Here is a 17354-nt window from a genome sequence, read left to right as displayed (position 1 = left end):
AGAGCACTTGTTTATTTTATTTTTTTGCACGATCCGATGGTATTGGTATGCATGCTCTATCGTACCTCTTGCCAAAGCGCAAACACAAGCCAATGATATTGGAGCACTTTAAGGTTTACCAGTTACATTACACAATGACACATTCATTTTTGTCACTGATTCTGCTTCAATTAAGGTTTTCTTTTCCAGTCATCGCTTGCCCATCTCCCTGCCCCCTCCTGCTTACCAGCTTGACCTGCGCCCCACTACATCCCTCGTCGCTACTGATTTTTTTGGGGGGATGATCCGATGGTATTGGAACGCTTGTTCCGTCCTTCCTCTTGCCATAGTTCTAATACCAGCTGATGGTATTGGAGCGATGGTATTGGAGCGCTTTCACCAAACAATGACACATTCATTGTCATAGGCAGCGTAAGTGATTTGCCCAGAATCACAAACTGTTCAACTGATCCCGAGATTGGAACCTAGTTCACTACTTATCCTGCCCGCAACTCTGGCCATTACACCACATCCTCGCTTCACTTCAAAACTCCTCAACTGTTTCTCACTATCACTTCCACTTTTGTTCAGCAAGACCTGGTCAACACTGAACAAGCATTGGCAAAGCCAATAGATCTCGGCAAAGCCCGAGCTATTGGCCTTGTCAATGAGAATGTTTTTTAGCCATGTTGTCTAACATATGGTGTTCCACATGGCTGAAAGCCACTGAAAGAAAGTGCCATGCTGCGGGCATTGCAGGCCACGTCATACCACTTTTTTGTGTTAGGAGGGGCAGGACAATAAACTCAACATGGGGGGGGGGGCGAAGAGACTCGGCATTGACTCAACATCCTGTGAATCTGGGCTTTCAGTAACTTTTAGCCATGCTGAACAGCAGATGTGCTGCTAGACAACTTGGCTAAAATAAATTCACATTGACAAAGCCAATAGCTCAGGAATTGCCGAGACCCGTTGGCTTTGCCAATGGTTTTTTTTTTCTGCTGACATGCTTCTCCTTTATTCTCCATGAAAGGCCAGATAGAAGGGAGCACTTTGGGAAGAAACTGGCACTAAAGATAGCACACTGCTGAACAAAGTGGAAAGGGAAGCAAACTCTCAAAGAAACTAACATTGCACACACAGAGGTGGCCGAGCCAGTGAAAGTTCGAGCCAGGTTCGAGCCAGATACCGGGCTCTGTCTCACATCAAGATGAGCCAAAAATGAACCAAACGTTCATGCAAGCAGAGTGGCCTTGTGGCTACATGTGCCTACCACGTAACATGGGGAGCCAGGCTCAAATCCTGCGCTCACCATAATGTAAATCCTGGCAAATCGCCCTGTGCCGAAAGAAAACATGTAATTTAGTCTGTATTTGTTGTGAGGTTCCCTTATGTCTTTGGGCAAGGTTAGCAATGTGTAAAACTGCCACAAAATGTGGATTCCAGCTGACACCCACGCTCTAAACGCACCCTCCAAGATTTAGAAACAAAGCATTAACCTCTGATGTGAGAAATCGCTACCCCTCTAGTGGTTGAATTGCAGAATATGAAACCGGAAAATATGGGATAAATACCTGCTTCCCAACTCGACCAAATTGTGTGATCCTAGACAAATAATTTATTTCACAGAGCCTCATTTTTGCTCATTATTAAACCCAAGAGTACTTTCAAGTAAGTGAGTTCAGGATGTGCACTGTACAAAAACCTCTTCTTTTTGATTTAATAGCCAATTTTATTGCTCCATCTATAACAAGACTCTGGGCCACATACAGGGTACGCAGGACAACTGACTTGCCTCTTAGTTCACTAATAGCACTGTCATGAGGACATGGTAGGAATGTTTGTCAGTTTATGTTAATAGTTCAGATCCTGGGCTCAGCATCCTGTAAATCCCAGCAACCCTCCCTTTGCCAAATAAAGTGTAATGTAGTCTCAGTTGTGAAGAGCTCTTATGACTTTGGCAAAGATCAGCACTATTTGAAACTGCCAAAAAATGTGGATTCTGGATGACACCCACGTTCTAATCTCACTCGCCAAGAAGAATTAAGGACAAAACATTAACCTTTCATGTGAGTAAGTGATACCCATCTAGTGGCTGAATTGCACAGTGTGAAACTGCAAAATAGTGGGCCATCCCGGCATCCCTGCTTGTACACCAAATTGTGTGATCCTAGACAAATACGTTTTCACTGTGTCTCAGTTTATAATCACATAATACGAATCTGGGCCAATTATAGGGTACACATGACAGTTGTCAGTGGAAATAAAATAATAATAAGTCAAGGCTATTATCATTTTATTTCGTCCTGCTCCGGCAGCTCTGCAGTGCGGGCGGGCTGCTCTGACACAGGAGCAGGGGGAGTGGCAAGCACACTTTGTAAGTGCACATGAATGTTTGGCCGGCCAAACATTCATGCGCACTTACCATGTTCTTCACCCAGGCGAGAACATGCCAAGGCCCCCATTCTTTGACTGAGTGCTGAATCGCGGCACTCAGACCAATCACGACGCTGCTTTGCAGGACTGTGATTGGCTTAGGGGAGCCATTGTGCTTACCATTCACAATGCTGCATTGCAGCATAGTGATTGGCTTAGGGAGCTTCGTTCCGGTGGGTGTTGTGCGACGAGGAAGAGAGATGGAGGAGAGACGCGGCGGTATGGTACGTTTTTGTTTTTTTAATTATTTTTAAATTATTTTCATTATCCTTAAACCCCCTACCCCACCCTATCCCCCCAGCCCCCGCCATCCCCGATCAGTGCCGGCTGCGACTGGATGCACCCCAGCCCTTATCTTGTCCAGGTCCTTTCCTGTCAGTGTTGCAATCTATAGTGCTGCTGTGTGAACAGCGTTATGTGCCACAAGTACAAATAGTGATAGTTTACGGTGAAGAGAGGAGGCTGGCCCAGTCATGGAGGCTAAGAGGTCACTGCTGGTCTATGTTTTACCATTTTTGTCTGGGCCAGCACAGCTGCAGCTGCCATGACCAATGCACCCGGTGGTGGGGCACGAGGGGGGCAAGGGACGAAAAGTTATAAGTGGGGCATCACTCCCTCCCCAACCCCTTCTAACCCCTGGTTACTCATAGCGATAAAATACATATGCTAACTGCGATATCAGATCCACTCACAGCGATCAATAAAACACTTTCACATACAGTAAGGCCTGAGGCTCCTATCCCCGCCGCACTCCTGAGTTATTTTCCTTTTCCTCTCGCCTGCCAAGCCAGCTTTCCGACACTCCTGCCTCTTTGCCCACCCCGACACAGTCCGCACGCTCGCCTCCCTACCTGATCCCGGCCCCTTCCCTACTTAATGGCAACCGCTGCGTGCTCGCGCCGAAGGCACGCCTAAGGCAAACCCGTCTGCGCCCGTCCATGACCCAACCGCGACCAGCGCCAGGACCCCTGGATCTCCGAGGTCCCATTGCTACGACTCAACCACCCTCCACGCACTCAACCCCGAAAGACATACAGACTGCGCAAAATCCTCACCAAACACCACCCGTAGACAGTTCACGTGCAGATCCTTCACCTCTGACACAGCTCCCACTACCGTCATAGGCCCGCCTGAAGAACGCACCTCTGAAACCCTGACATGTATTCTCCTCAACATGCAATCCAAGCACCGACACGCCATAAAAATCTGGGACCTGCTCGACACCCTCTCGCCCAACGTTGCCTTCTTCACGGAAACCTGGACAAACGCCTCCTCCGGCCCCGATGTCGCCATCGCCATCCCCGACGGCTACAAGATCCAGAGAAAGGACCGCCCTGCCACCGAAGGGGAGGACTCGCCATCGCACACAAGACCCCCGACTCTCTACATTCAGCACAAGTGACCCACACTCCAGCAACAAGCACCTCCAATTCCAGATCCAGACCAGCACCAGGACCACGCTACGCGGCACCCTCATCTACCGGGACCTCACACACAGCCCGCTACCACCATCGCCAAGCTAGCCGCACCCCACGCCATCACCTACACTGACTACATTCTACTCGGGGACCTGAACTTCCACCTCAGCAACCTCAACGTCCCCGACAACACCACTCTCCTCGCCAACCTCGGACTAAAGCAGCTGGTCAATACGCCCACCCACAGAGCTGGACACACCCTCGACCCCATCTTCATGGGAGGCTTAAACATCCGTTTCAGCCACACCACTCACCCCCTCTGGACGGACCACTACTTCGTCCATTTCACTTTCAACACCAATGCCGCACCCAAGCCCGCCCCGGGCTCTCCACGACGGAACTGGAACAAGGTCACAGAGGAACAACTCAACACCATTCTCCTCCAAACCCCGCCTAGCGCCACAACCATTACGAACAACGCAGTCACAGAGTCACGGAGAAGTGTGGCTCACTGGTTAGAGGAGGCAGAGGTCAGCCCGGGACCAGGGTTCAATTCCCGGCTCGGCGGGGTCTTGAGTCCTAAAATGTCCATGGACTCGACAATTCTCGCTCCGGTGCCTACTCGATTCACGGGTTCACACTCTGCGACTCTGGGCAATAGCTTGCTTAATCTCCACAACGGCCCCTCGCGGCGGGATGCCTGGCTTTCACCTTGCGGATACCCTGCCGGGGTTATCTCACAGGGGAATACCAGGACGGGTTCCCCAAGCAAGCGCTTAGAAACCGCTTGGTGATTTGCGCTATATAAATTCCTGTACATTTACATTTTACATTTACAGTCACAGAATTTCACCGCTGGATCTCCTGCTGCGCCGACAAGCTCGCACTCCGCCATAACCCACCAAACAATGTCCCCCCAACCGCCACCTGGTTCACCACAGAACTACAAGAAGAGAGACGCTCCTGCAGACGCCTTGAGAAAACCTTGCGAAGCCAGAAAACCATGGAAGCACGAAACAACCACAGGAGCGCCCTAAAGGAATACCACCAGCGCATAAGAGAAACCAAGCGGACCTTTATAAGAGACAAAGTCCAGATCAACGTGACCAACGCCAAGGAACTGATCAACGACATATAGCAGTTCACAAACCCCCGCAGCGAAGCCACACCCTACAAGGAACTCTGTGACAAGCTCAGCTCCTACTTCCATCTGAAAATCAAGACCCTCTACGACAACTTCAGCGATCAGACACCGAACTCCACCATCCCCCTCCCCACCGCCGCCGACAAGCTACACATCATGACCTGGGATCCCGCCACTGTTGTACCACAGCAACCATGAAGATAACCCACTCAGGAGCCCCTACGGACCTCTGCCCACCCCACATTATCCACAGGGCTGTCATCGCACCTGAACTAGGACGGACCATCAACACGTCCTTCAGATCCAGCATCTTCCCAGACGACTGGAAGCGGGCAGAGGTTAAAACCTATCCTCAAGAAACCAACTGACCCTACGGACCTGAAAATCTACCGGCCCATCTCTCTCCTCTCCTTCTTGGCCAAAGCCACCGAGAGACTCGTAAACACCCAGCTGACCGCCTTCATCGAAGAGAACTCCATCCTAGATGCCTCCCAGTCCGGATTCAGTAGCAAACACAGCACCGAGACCGCCTCCTTCCCACCACTGACGACATCCGCATGCTACTAGACCAGGGACACATTGTGGCCCTCATCCTCCTAGACCTCTCCGCAGCCTTCGACACCATTTCACATTGCTCGCTCACAGCCAGGCTTCACGAAGCAGGGATTCAAGAACCTCCCTCCACTGGATCCAATCCTTTCTCTCTGGCAGAACCCAGAGAATCAGACTCCCTCCCTTCCTCTCTGAACCCACCGACATCAACTGTGGAGTACCCCAAGGATCTTCGCTCAGCCCCACGCTCTTCAACATCTACATGGCCCCCTCGCCGGCATCGTCAGACAACATGGGCTCAGCATTGTATCCTACGCCGATGACACCCAGCTCATTCTCTCACTCACGAACACACCCATAGACACCAGACTCTGCTTCCAGGAATGAAGAACGTGGGAGCCTGGATGAAGGACAGCTGTCTGAAGCTCAACTTTGAGAAGACCGAGGTCCTCATCCTCGGACCCTGCACCTCCACCTGGGACAACACCTGGTGGCCACCCGCCCTCTGAAATCCACCCACCCCTACACACCACGCACGAAACCTCAGCATCATCCTCGACTCCTCCCTCTCCATGAGCCGCCAGATCAACCCTGTCGCTTCCACTAGTTTCAACTGCCTATGCATCCTCCGTAAGACCTTCAAATGGATACCGCTGGACTGCAGAAGGATCGTCACCCACACACTAATAACCAGAAGACTGGACTACGGCAACGCCCTATGCGCCTGAATCAACAGAACTCTTCTACACAAACTTCAAACAATCCAGAACGCCGCTGCCAGACTCGTCCTCGAGACACCGCGCCATAAACACATGACCCAACACCTACGAGACCTCCACTGGCTCCCCATCGAGAAGAGGGCCACCTTTAAACTCCTCACCCACACCTATAAATCCCTCCACAACATTGGACCCAAATACCTCAACGAGAGAGTATCTTTTCACGCACCCGAGAGGAACCTCGACTCAGCCGACCTCGCCCTGGCATAGGTCCCCCGCATCTGCAGAAACAGAACAGGCGGAAGAGCCTTCTCCTACATCGCGGCCAGGACCTGGAACAAGCTCCCTGTGAACATCAGTCGCTCCCGACCCTGCACACCTTCAGGACGGACCTTAAGACCTGGCTCTTCGACTGATCCGGAGCTGCACCCTCACCCCCCAGCGCCTTGAAACCCTCAAGGGTGAGTAGCGCACTTTATAAACCCCCTGATTGATTGATTGATTGTACAAAAGGATAAGTTACTTACCTGTAATCCTAGTTCTCTTCCAGGGGTATACTCATCAAAGTGATAAGCACTGAATAGTCCCTCCCACATGCGGGATCCCGGAGCAATAGCCAATAATATACATATATCTACATATATATATATATATATATATATATATATATATATATATATATATATATATATATGTATATATATATATATACATATATATATATATATATATATACACACAAATACCCATGTATATAGATAATATGCATATACATATACATATGCAGCCTGTAAAACACCATATTAGGCTCCAAAACTGCCATTATTGCATGTAAAACTTTTACATTTGACCAAATAAAGACATATAAGTCACCATATATGATATATGTAAAGAAGAAGACTGCCCTGAGTTTCTTTGAAACACACAACCTTTATTTTCAAAGGTAAAAACAGGCAGGATCATAGAGGCACGTTTAGCCTAGGCAGGCTGCATAGAAAACAATAGGAAAATTGGCGCCGTGCCTTTAAGACCTCCAGGAACCCCCATCATGCACCAAGAGGGGCCACTCACTGCTATCAATAAAACACATACAAAACCAGCAAAAGAGGGGCCAATCACTGCTATAAATGAAACTCATACAAAAACAGCAAGAGGGGCCACTCACGTAGATTAACAGCAAGTGGGAGGCCACCCACAGTGATAAATAAATCAAGCAGACTGACAGCACCATCGGACTCACTCAGTGATAATCAAATTACACAACCTGGCAGTAAAATAAGTGCCTTTCTCTGCCATCAATGATATAAATTGAACGCAAGGGAGCTGAAGCACAAAAAAGAGTGACATGCCCAAACATATCTCATCCATTGCCACCATTCATGCTCCTGCACTCTGTCTCACTGTAAGTGGGAGGAGCTGAAGAACTCACAAAAGCCTAAGAGTTGCTACTTACAGGGGAATATGGGTGTGCATGGTGGCCATGTTGTCTGAAGCTGATTTGGGGCATGGATACATCTTGGGAAACTGGGAGCACGGTTGGGCATGGCATTAGGTAATTTTTCAGGGAGTTCTAGGCATGGCGCACTACCGCATGCCATCCATGCGAGCCTTGACTGATGTTCTTCAGTGTTTCAGACAGAGAGTCCATTGTCTAGAAGAGGAATGACTCTTAGGAACTGCCCTATCCGTGATCTTAGTGTGAGAGCACAGTGGTCTTTTAATCTAGTGGCGGCTACTCCGCTAAGGCGGAGGAGCGTTGCCTCACTGAGTTAAAAGGAAAAATAGAATGATAACAATGCAACGTTAATACGTTATGTTATTATCATCTTATTTTTTGTACGGAGCCCGAGTCAGGTTAGGGCAGGGCAGGGCAGGCTTGGCTGTCCTCACAGGGAGGCACCATAAGTGCGCATGACGATTTGACGGCTGGCTTGGGCCTGCCAAAACGTCATGCCTACTTAGATGTCCTCTACCCGGCTGTATTGCAAGGCCGAGTGAAGAACTTGCACAGACTCTCACTACCTGTCTGAGCACTGGACCAGGACGCTCAGACCAATCATGACGGTGCAGTCATGCGGGTGACAGCAGCGTTGTGATTGGCTAAGGGAGTCTGGGAGCTTGTGTGCTTCCTGGAGACTACAGAAGAGGCAGGAGGAGAGGCAGTGACCAGCAGGCAAGTGAGCTTTTCTTTTCTTTCTTTAATTGTTTTTTTCCCCCCTCTCTACCACTACATTTCCCAAATGGCTGCTCCTGGTTTTATCTTGACTATTAGACGGAAATGGAAGAGAGGAGCATAATAGGGTCTCAGGAGTTCTGTAGCACTGCAAGCACAATACTCACCCTTTCACCTAATATTACAGAATTTCATATTCAACCACCACTGCCAGTGAGACTGCTCCACAGCTAAGCCGTTGACTCAGCGTAAGTTTATCCACCTTACTCTTTGCTCTAAGGCGCAGCCCTTCCACCTTCGCCAAGGCCCAGGCTGTCATTTGACCTTCTCCCAGACACAACCATCCGACCAGCGCCCAGGTCTCTGCAGAGCTATTCAACTTTCATCCAGGGCCAGGCAGTCATTTAACCAAAGTCCAGGCCCATGCAGCCATGTGACTAGGTCTATACAGTCCTTTTACCTTGGTCCAGGCCCAGCCATTCAACCTTTGTCCGGTCTCCCCTGCATTTTTAACCCAGCATTGAGCGTCCAGTTTATATTTATTAGGACGTGTATTTTTTTATTGCTGTCTTTGACTGTTAGTTAGTGGAGTGTTTGCCATACTGTGGATATGTAAGAAAGTTTGTGGAACCCCAAGTAATCTGTGATAAATATCCAAACTGGGGCTTGCATTGAGTGGGCGGCTTGGAGTTACCTGTTTTAAGCATGGTTTTGTATTAACTCCCATCTGAGGGACTCATGTTAGGTCGTTATACCTATGCCCTACCCAACCACCTCCTTTTCCAATGACCTGAAGAAACCCTCGGCCCCAAACTCAATTAACCCTTATTCCAGGCCTCATCACGCTCACCTGCAGCACTCTTTTGGGTAAGCCGGTCTTTTTGGCCAACTGCTCCCAGTCCTTGCCATCGGGGTTGTGCTTGACGGAGAAGTACGACTCCATGGTGCGCAGCTGGTGGTTCTTGAAGGAGGTCCGAACCCGCTTGACCTTGGGGATCCGGGGTTGCTGGGGCTGTCGCGGCCGGCGCTGCTTGCGCAGTTCGGGGGAATGCTCTCCGTCTTCGGACTCTGGAAGGCAAGGGCGATATGGATGAAAAGTAAAAGAGTGCAGAATGTGGAAACTAAGCAGAAGAGATAAGAAGTGAGATGCTGATTGTTCTATCCAACTCATAAGTCATAGATGACCTGACTACTTTCAACCTAAGTCCGGCCCATGGTCAGGCATGTCAGCTAGCAGTAACTGTGTGCAACGGCTATTAACACAAACTTGCCTTTCGGTACCCCTGACACCATTCGTTCAGGGGTAGGCACAAGGATCAGAAAGTAGCCAGGCTTCAATTAGATCCATATTTGCTATCTACGGTTTTTTCACCTTTGCCTGAACAAATGACAGCTGTGCCGTCAGGGGCGGCCTTAGGCATGTGCAAGCTGTGCACCTGCACAGGGCCACCAAACCCCAGGGGCCACCACGCCAATATATATCCTTAATATAATAATCCTCTGCGGATGGATACATATTTGCGTGGCGGCCCCTGGCAGGGATTTGGCGGCCTCCGGCTCTGTTCCACTTCCACACACCCTGACCCCCTTCCTAAGCTCCAGGGGGCTCCGCCCCGCACGGACCCCCTCTTCCGGGGCCCCCTACCTACGCTCCCTGCCCAGGGCCGCCATGAGCCTAGAGCCGCCCCTGGTGCTGTGATATACAAAGCCTGTGTTTCTGAGGGTTCATTTAGGCATTTGTTATTCTGATTGGGTATGTGTAGTTGTGAGTGGTCATTCCATAACTGTATCTTAATGTGTGCCAGATAAATGCGTTCTATCTCTGGCATATCTCGGCAGCGCCCATGTCATGATAATACCCTAGTTTAACATATGGATAGATGCTGATGACTTTCTATAACATAAGCTGCTGCCACAGTACATGCCTTCCGCAGGGGCCATAACATCCACGGGCAGGACGCTGCCCTGCCCGGTTGTTTTGCACTCCTGTCTAATCAGCCTTGTTGCTGTTTTGGAGGATTAGCTTTACCTTAATTCCCAAACACGACTTGGCATCAAAAGCCTGGAAAACTTTCGAGAACACACTGATAATGCCAATATAACACAAGGTCTTGAACCATATCCGTGTACGTACAGCGTTTTGTTTTTTTACTGTAAATGTCTTTTCTTTATTTAGTTGATGTTTAAATAGCACAAACGTAGCCCAAAGGCATTAAAAGTACCGTACAAGAGAACAGGGAGTCAATAATGGATAACAAACAGGAAATAAAAAGACTTAAGTAACACAAATAAAAAGAACAAAGCAGCCATTTTCAATCAGCAACAGGTCGACTTAATGAAGGAAATATCTCCGCAATAGAAGAATGTTCATTTCCTTTTAAGGTGGCATGAATGGGTGTGATGAGTAGACCTGGTGGCAGTGAGATCCCTTGGCCATGGCCGAGATGTCCCTCAGAAGATTAAGACGGCTGTGAGGATAAATCGCAGACATTTGGCATTCTCCAAGATAGACAGTCAGTCCGGAATTCAGGTGGGATGATAATCTGGGGGTCTCTAAGAGGGGCGTGATAAACCTGCTTGAAGGGGCGTGGCCAACACAATTAGGGGCGTGGGCAATCTCATGAGCTTGTTAAGAAATTCATGAATTCACTTACAACAAAGGATAATAAAATTGTAAAAAGTTACATGAGACCTGTGCAAAGCACAGCCAGGCAAGAGGCACAATTTAGCATGTTTAAAACAATAGTGGTGTAGGCGTGGTTAATAGTCCCTAGTGCAAGGAAGGACAATGGCCCTCAGGTTGCTGTTTGAACAGTGAAATCCAGAGTTCAGTGGGCCCCTCAGGCCTATGGGCCCCGGTGCCTCTGCACCTGCTGCACCAATGGAAGATATGCTCCTTTATTCAACAAGTGGCGGCAGCAAGACAGGCGTGGAGGCAAACTATAGCACAGGCCACAGAGGTTAAATAGCTGTAGCATGGCAGACTTTAAAAAGACACTACTCTTGGTCAAAGAAATAAAAAAAAAATGATCAAGTTCAAACATGATGCTTGTTGTACGGTTTAAATTTACATACTGATCCTGACCATTAAAATACTGAGAACACATTGTCCCTGGATATGCATGCAAAAGGCAAGGGATCCCAGGTGGAGGGGCGAACCCCCCAGGCAGCACTCTTCTTGGGGCCACCATCTCATTGTTGAGTGTGTGGTGGTGGCACCTGACACACTCTAAGCTTACCAGGCCACCTTTGAGCGATGGCAGTGCCAGTCAATGAATAAATAAGCGTGGCATGTTGACAAAAAATGCTCCCAGATGAGTCAATCAGGGTTTGTAAAGCGCGGCTACTCACCCATGAGGGTCTCAAGGCGAGTCTCTTTTCCATGCCACACAGATTACAATACAATCCGTGAAACTTCCAAAGCCAGGCTCGTGCCCGGCATAGCTTGTTCTCTATGGTTAAATCAGGCGGGTTAGACATTTACGGCTCCACATCAGCCTAAGGATAAACTGCAACCGCATTTGTGTCCCGGCAATATCATGTGCACAGGCGCTATACAAATAGGTAATAAAGCGTCATGAAAGCATTACATAAATAGGCCAGCTCAAGCCATGGTCCATTGTGGTTCGCATCATTCTAATGCGGTGTCTGTACATGGGATGATTCCCTTTTGGCTTTGAACACCATCACATCCAGCAGCAATAAAGCAGAGGTTGTGGCTTATAGCAGGAGAGGTTAGGTCAACACAAAGTCACACAGGGCTCTAAGTGACTTTAGCCATGCTGCTGGATTCCCGCAGAGAAAGGAGGCCCCGTGGCCGGGATACATTTAAAACAACATTCCTCCTCTTACGATTACTTTTCAGTGACGGAAGTATTACATGTGACCAGTGGTTCATTTTTTTAAAAATATAAGTGCCGGGGCTCTGTTAAAATCTGGATTGTGGCGTAAACATTATCGGCGCCATCTTGTCCTTTTCAGATCCATACCATTTTGATTGCCATGGCCTCTCTGCCCACTCCCGATAGCCAGCGTCTCTCTCTCCCCCTCACTCCCCAGCCTCGCAAGCATCCCCGACAGCCCCCGGTCTCTCCTGCTTGGGTCATAAACGCACCTCCAGCGCGACCCTGCCTCCGAGCCACATCCCGTGCTGAACCCCCCTCACTCTTTCATCTCATTCATAGAACAGGCCCTTTTGATAACCTCTTCCTCCCTGCCCGATTGTTCGGCCTGATCCCAGGCCATCACTTAGCCCAACAGATGCAGTTTATTGCCCCTACAGTAGGACCTCGCCCCACATCAAAGGAGCGGGGATTAATCAATGCCTTCACACCCCTAGATCCGACCGATCGCCCACATTCCTGTTCCCAGCGGAATGTCCAGCTGCGCGATAGCCATCATGCTGAGATTTGGGTGGGGACCTCTACTTTAGATATGTGTGAGAACGGGCCTGAACCGGGGATTCCAAAGATGCCTTTGTGAACTTCAAAGCAATACCACGGATGTCATAAATGTAATAAAGCCATAAACCTGTGTATAAGAGGCCAGGCCTCAGAGATGCGGTTAGAGCACCTCGAGAAGATACCCTGTTGTCTGATTTGACGTGTTCTGCTCCGTCGGAATAAACTCCTGTTTCCTGCCTTCCAGTCTCCAGCGCCTGCCTCTTTATTTGATAATCGTGAGTTGGGTGAGAAGCGGCTGACGCCGGGCAAACCTTGAGAGGGGTAATCGACCTGATCTGCCTGAACCCTTTGTTTAACAATTGGCGCCCAACGTGGGGCCCATCAGCGACACGTGGATCCAGTGGGAGAGGTCCTGATGACGGAGTGAACGACTGCAACGATCGGGAAGTGCACCTGCCCGATAGACCCTCGTCTGGCAGCCGATCATCCGAACTTCACTGGTTCCGAGCAGACCTCTCTCGAGTGATCTACGGTCCTGACTGGGAACCATCAGGAGTGCCACAGCAATTACGGAGAATAGAGGACGATCGGGCGCTGGAAGCGGAAGACGAGAAACTGTCCATACGGTCCGGGTAAGGTCGTGTAACACGACAAACTGTGAAATATTTGATTGATTGATTGGAAAATACTAGTATTACTCTCCGAATTGTTGGTTCTCTTGGAGATTCTCTGTCTGCAAACGGAGAGGAATAGAAAGTATTCTCTCTTCCTTTGCAGGTAGTGAAGGGTAGGTAATGCAGGCCTTTGCCCCCGTTGTAATCCGTCGTGCCTATCTTTCTCCCCCACTGATTGATTGTTTGCCCGAACATTGTTTGTTCGAGGATTGTTTTCTCGAGAATTCTCTGTCTACAAACGGGGAAGGATAAAAGTATTCTGTCCTCCTTTGCAGATAGTGAAGAATAGGTAACGCAGGCTTTTGCCCCCGTTGTAACCCGTCGTGCCTATTTCTTTCTCGCCACTGATTGTTTGATTGAACTGACATTAATTGTTCGTTATTGGTTCTTTGGAGGTATTCTCTGCTTACAAATAACGTGGAATAGAGATATTCTGTCTAGTCTTTGTAAGCAGTGAAAGGATAGGTAGTGCAGACTTTTGTCCCCATTGTAACCCGTCATGCCTATCTTCTCCCCATTGTTCAGTAGTTGGTTCAGCCCGGACCGCTTATTAAAGGTGGATCATCCGGCTCCTCTGGAGGGCACCCCTAATAAGGATATGTTTTTAAAGTATAGACTAGTCGCCGTAGCTTATAGTAAGTTATGGCATACATATACTAAAAAGGATCAGGAAAGTCAGTGGCCACTGATAGGATCCTTCGATGACACAAAAATAAGCGTGCTGGAAACAGCCCTTTGTAACAATAAAACCACGCCCACTATGCTTGATAGTTTCGGCATGTGGCGCAAAGAAGCAGAGCAACGAAAGAAAAGAGAAGAAGCAAGAATAGGAAAAGAGTTACGAAAGGCAGCCCACCTGGCCGCTAAGAAACTAGAAGAAGAGATGAAAGAGAGAGAGGAAGCCAGAGAAAAGCAGGAATCTGAGTTGACAGGCCAGTGCCCTGTTAGGACCCCTCTACGCTCTACCCTGAGCTGCCCTCCAAACAACGGGCGAACGATGAGTTGCTGCTAGGTCCTCCGATCATCTATATGCCCCCCCATATGCCCCCTCCCAACCCCTAGTACAGCACTTGCCAGCTCCGAGTGCAAAAGAGAATAACCTCGGAGCTAGTGCCCCAGCCCTCACGGCCTCCGCTCCGGCCAGATTAGTAACGACATCAGATGAACCCGAGACTAGCAAGCAGCCACCGGCTAGACTGAATAGATTGAGCAAAGATGAGCAGGAGGGAATTGACAAGATAGTAAAGGCACTGGTAGAACGGAAGGAGAGCGAAGAATATACGATGGATATGCACAATTCACATGCCGGTAGCCACAGACGACATTTCATTTTACGGTTTAGTTACCATACCCTGAACGCATATGAGGATAGGTATCAGAATCGGGGTCCTGCTAAACTGACAGCGTTATATAGAAAAGTCGATATTGGAGACGAGGCCGAGCGTGACGTGGCGGACCTCTTCATGCAAACGCTTGAGGTTTTCCGCCACCTCACAGAACAGAAACCAGAAGTTAAGATTACAGTTCCTGAAGCGACTGGGTCCTCATCAGAAGTAGGCAACACTATGATGCCTATCAGAGAAGCCGCCCCCTACTGGGTTCCCCCACGAGGTCAGGGAACGAACGACGATATTAACCACGCAGATGCGAAGGGGAGGGTTGTGTACAACTGGGTTTATCAACCATGGGATCGGCAAGATATTTTAACTTTTAGGCAAACCCTGCCCGATTTAAGAAAGAACCCGACAGCATTTTATACCGAACTAGGTACAGCCTTGGGTTCAACAATAATGACTCTAGCGGACATTGACTTGTTTTTCGGGCTATGTCTGCCGGCTGACGTGTGGAAGCAAATCCGGAAAACCGACCACACAGATCTGTTCGGACATACCTGGAATCAACTCAGTGAACTAGATAGGCAGCGAGAGCCCGGAAAGAAACCTGTAAAAGACATACTGGAACTCCCGGACAAAATAGTTCAGAAGCTAAAGACATTGACCCCAGAGAAGAAGGTAGACTGGTCGATAGTCACGGCTTGCCGTCAGAAACCCCAGGAAGACGTATCAGAATACTTCTCCCGATTTGAAACAGTGTTCTCCGACTACAGTGGCCAAGACATGACCACTGCAACCGGACAACACCTATTTGTGCAAAACTACGTAAAGGGTCTATCGCAAGAGGTCTCCCAAAAGTTACAGACGAGCGAGGGTAGTTGGGGGGCCTCCAAACCTGCAGCTATTCTTCAGATGGCTCAGTACTACGAACACCAAAAGAACGAGAACGATAGGGCGACAGAGAAAAAGAAAAAGGACTTGAAAGAACGAGTGATGATTGCTCAATTGCAAGGAGTGACGACAGGAAGGGAACAGTATAGAGGAAACTACCAGTCGAATGCCCCTAGAAATCCACCCCCTAGAGACCGCACACCCACACCCGGCGCTCCACGAACAGACCTCGATGAGAACCAGTGTGCGTTTTGCAAAGGATTTGGCCATTGGAAGTCTCAATGTCCGGTTCTCCTGGAAATGATTAAAAATAAAGAGACGAGGGACATGACGAATGGCCCCAGGTCTAGAGGGCAGGGACGAGGGCACACCCACGACACCAACAATGACAGACCTGGCAGACCGAACACGTTTGACCGTCCCCGGCAGAATCAGTGCCAACAGTCTGACTGCGACAATGCCCGCGACTTTGCATAGGACTGCCAAGGGCAAGGAAGGGATCCAGTCGAGCTCTATGTTGACCAGCAAGGTCCTTATGTCACCGCTAAGGTCCTAGGTACAAAGTCTCCATTCCTGGTAGACACTGGCGCGACACGTAGTGCGTTATCTAAACGACTGATTCCAAGGGCACCCTTGTCTGGCTCACACATAACATCAATAGGCTTTGATGGAACGCCCTCCACTAACCCTTTATCCGCACCAGTTTCCTTTGACTTGGACAGTAACCCCACTGACACGACGTTTCTGCTTTCCTCCAACACCCCCGATGCCATTATGGGACTTGACTTACTGAAGCATTTCCGAGCTACTATCAGGTGTTCACAGGACGGGGTTCGAGTCATTCTGTACGATAACCCGACTCTGCTCAGACCTCATCATGCATGACACATGCTCTCCATCTCTGACACTGACGCATCCTTACTTGACTCTCTACCTCTGTATCTATGGGCTAAAACTGACGCTGATGTAGGACGAATGATGATCGACCCCGTGCGCATAACTGTCCGCCAAGATGCGATACTCCCAAAACTCCCGCAGTATCGGATATCGCCCGAAGGTGAGAAGGCATTGGTAATGATAATCCAGTCCCTGGTAGAGGCAGGAGTGGTAGAGGAAGTAGTCAGCAATATTTGCAACAGCCCTATCCTACCCATTGTGAAGAAGCAGGGCGAGGGAGATGAGAAAGCGTACCGCTTTATCATCGACCTTCGAGAGGTCAACAAGGTAGTTGTACCTCAGTACCCCGTAGTCTCAGATATCGCCACCATTCTGACCCTGATTCCTTCCACAGCCACCACCTTCACTGTAATAGACCTCAAAAACGCTTTCTTCTCCATCCCCATCCACCCGGACAGCCGCTACCTTTTCGGCTTCACGTTAAAATCCCGCTCATATAGATTTTGTAGAGCTCCCCAAGGTTACACTGAAAGTCCCAGCATCTATAGCCAGGCCCTCAAGAGACAGCTGGACGCCGTTCAGCTACCGGAGGGAGTGGTGTTGATACAGTACGTCGATGACATCCTTTTGGCGGCCGACACCACTCCACTTGCAGTCACAGCCAACATCCAACTCCTGCCCTTCCTCGCGGAAAATGGCCACAAGGTCTCCAAGAAGAAGTTGCAATTCTGCCA

General features: G+C 49.3%; 1 protein-coding gene across 1 annotated transcript in view; it reads right to left on the bottom strand.

The window, feature by feature from the left end:
• Positions 1–17354, bottom strand: part of LOC144753962 (LIM/homeobox protein Lhx9-like) — a 70755-nt gene that overhangs the window by 21661 nt on the left and 31740 nt on the right. Inside the window, exon 4 of the mRNA XM_078641482.1 lies at positions 9272–9489. Coding sequence (XP_078497608.1) covers positions 9272–9489 — 218 coding nt within the window. The remainder of the gene's footprint in view (positions 1–9271; positions 9490–17354) is intronic.

Source organism: Lissotriton helveticus, chromosome 5_1 (genome assembly GCF_964261635.1).
Source record: "Lissotriton helveticus chromosome 5_1, aLisHel1.1, whole genome shotgun sequence".
NCBI classification, from domain to species: domain Eukaryota; kingdom Metazoa; phylum Chordata; class Amphibia; order Caudata; family Salamandridae; genus Lissotriton; species Lissotriton helveticus.
This window is presented reverse-complemented; position numbering and strand designations above follow the sequence as displayed.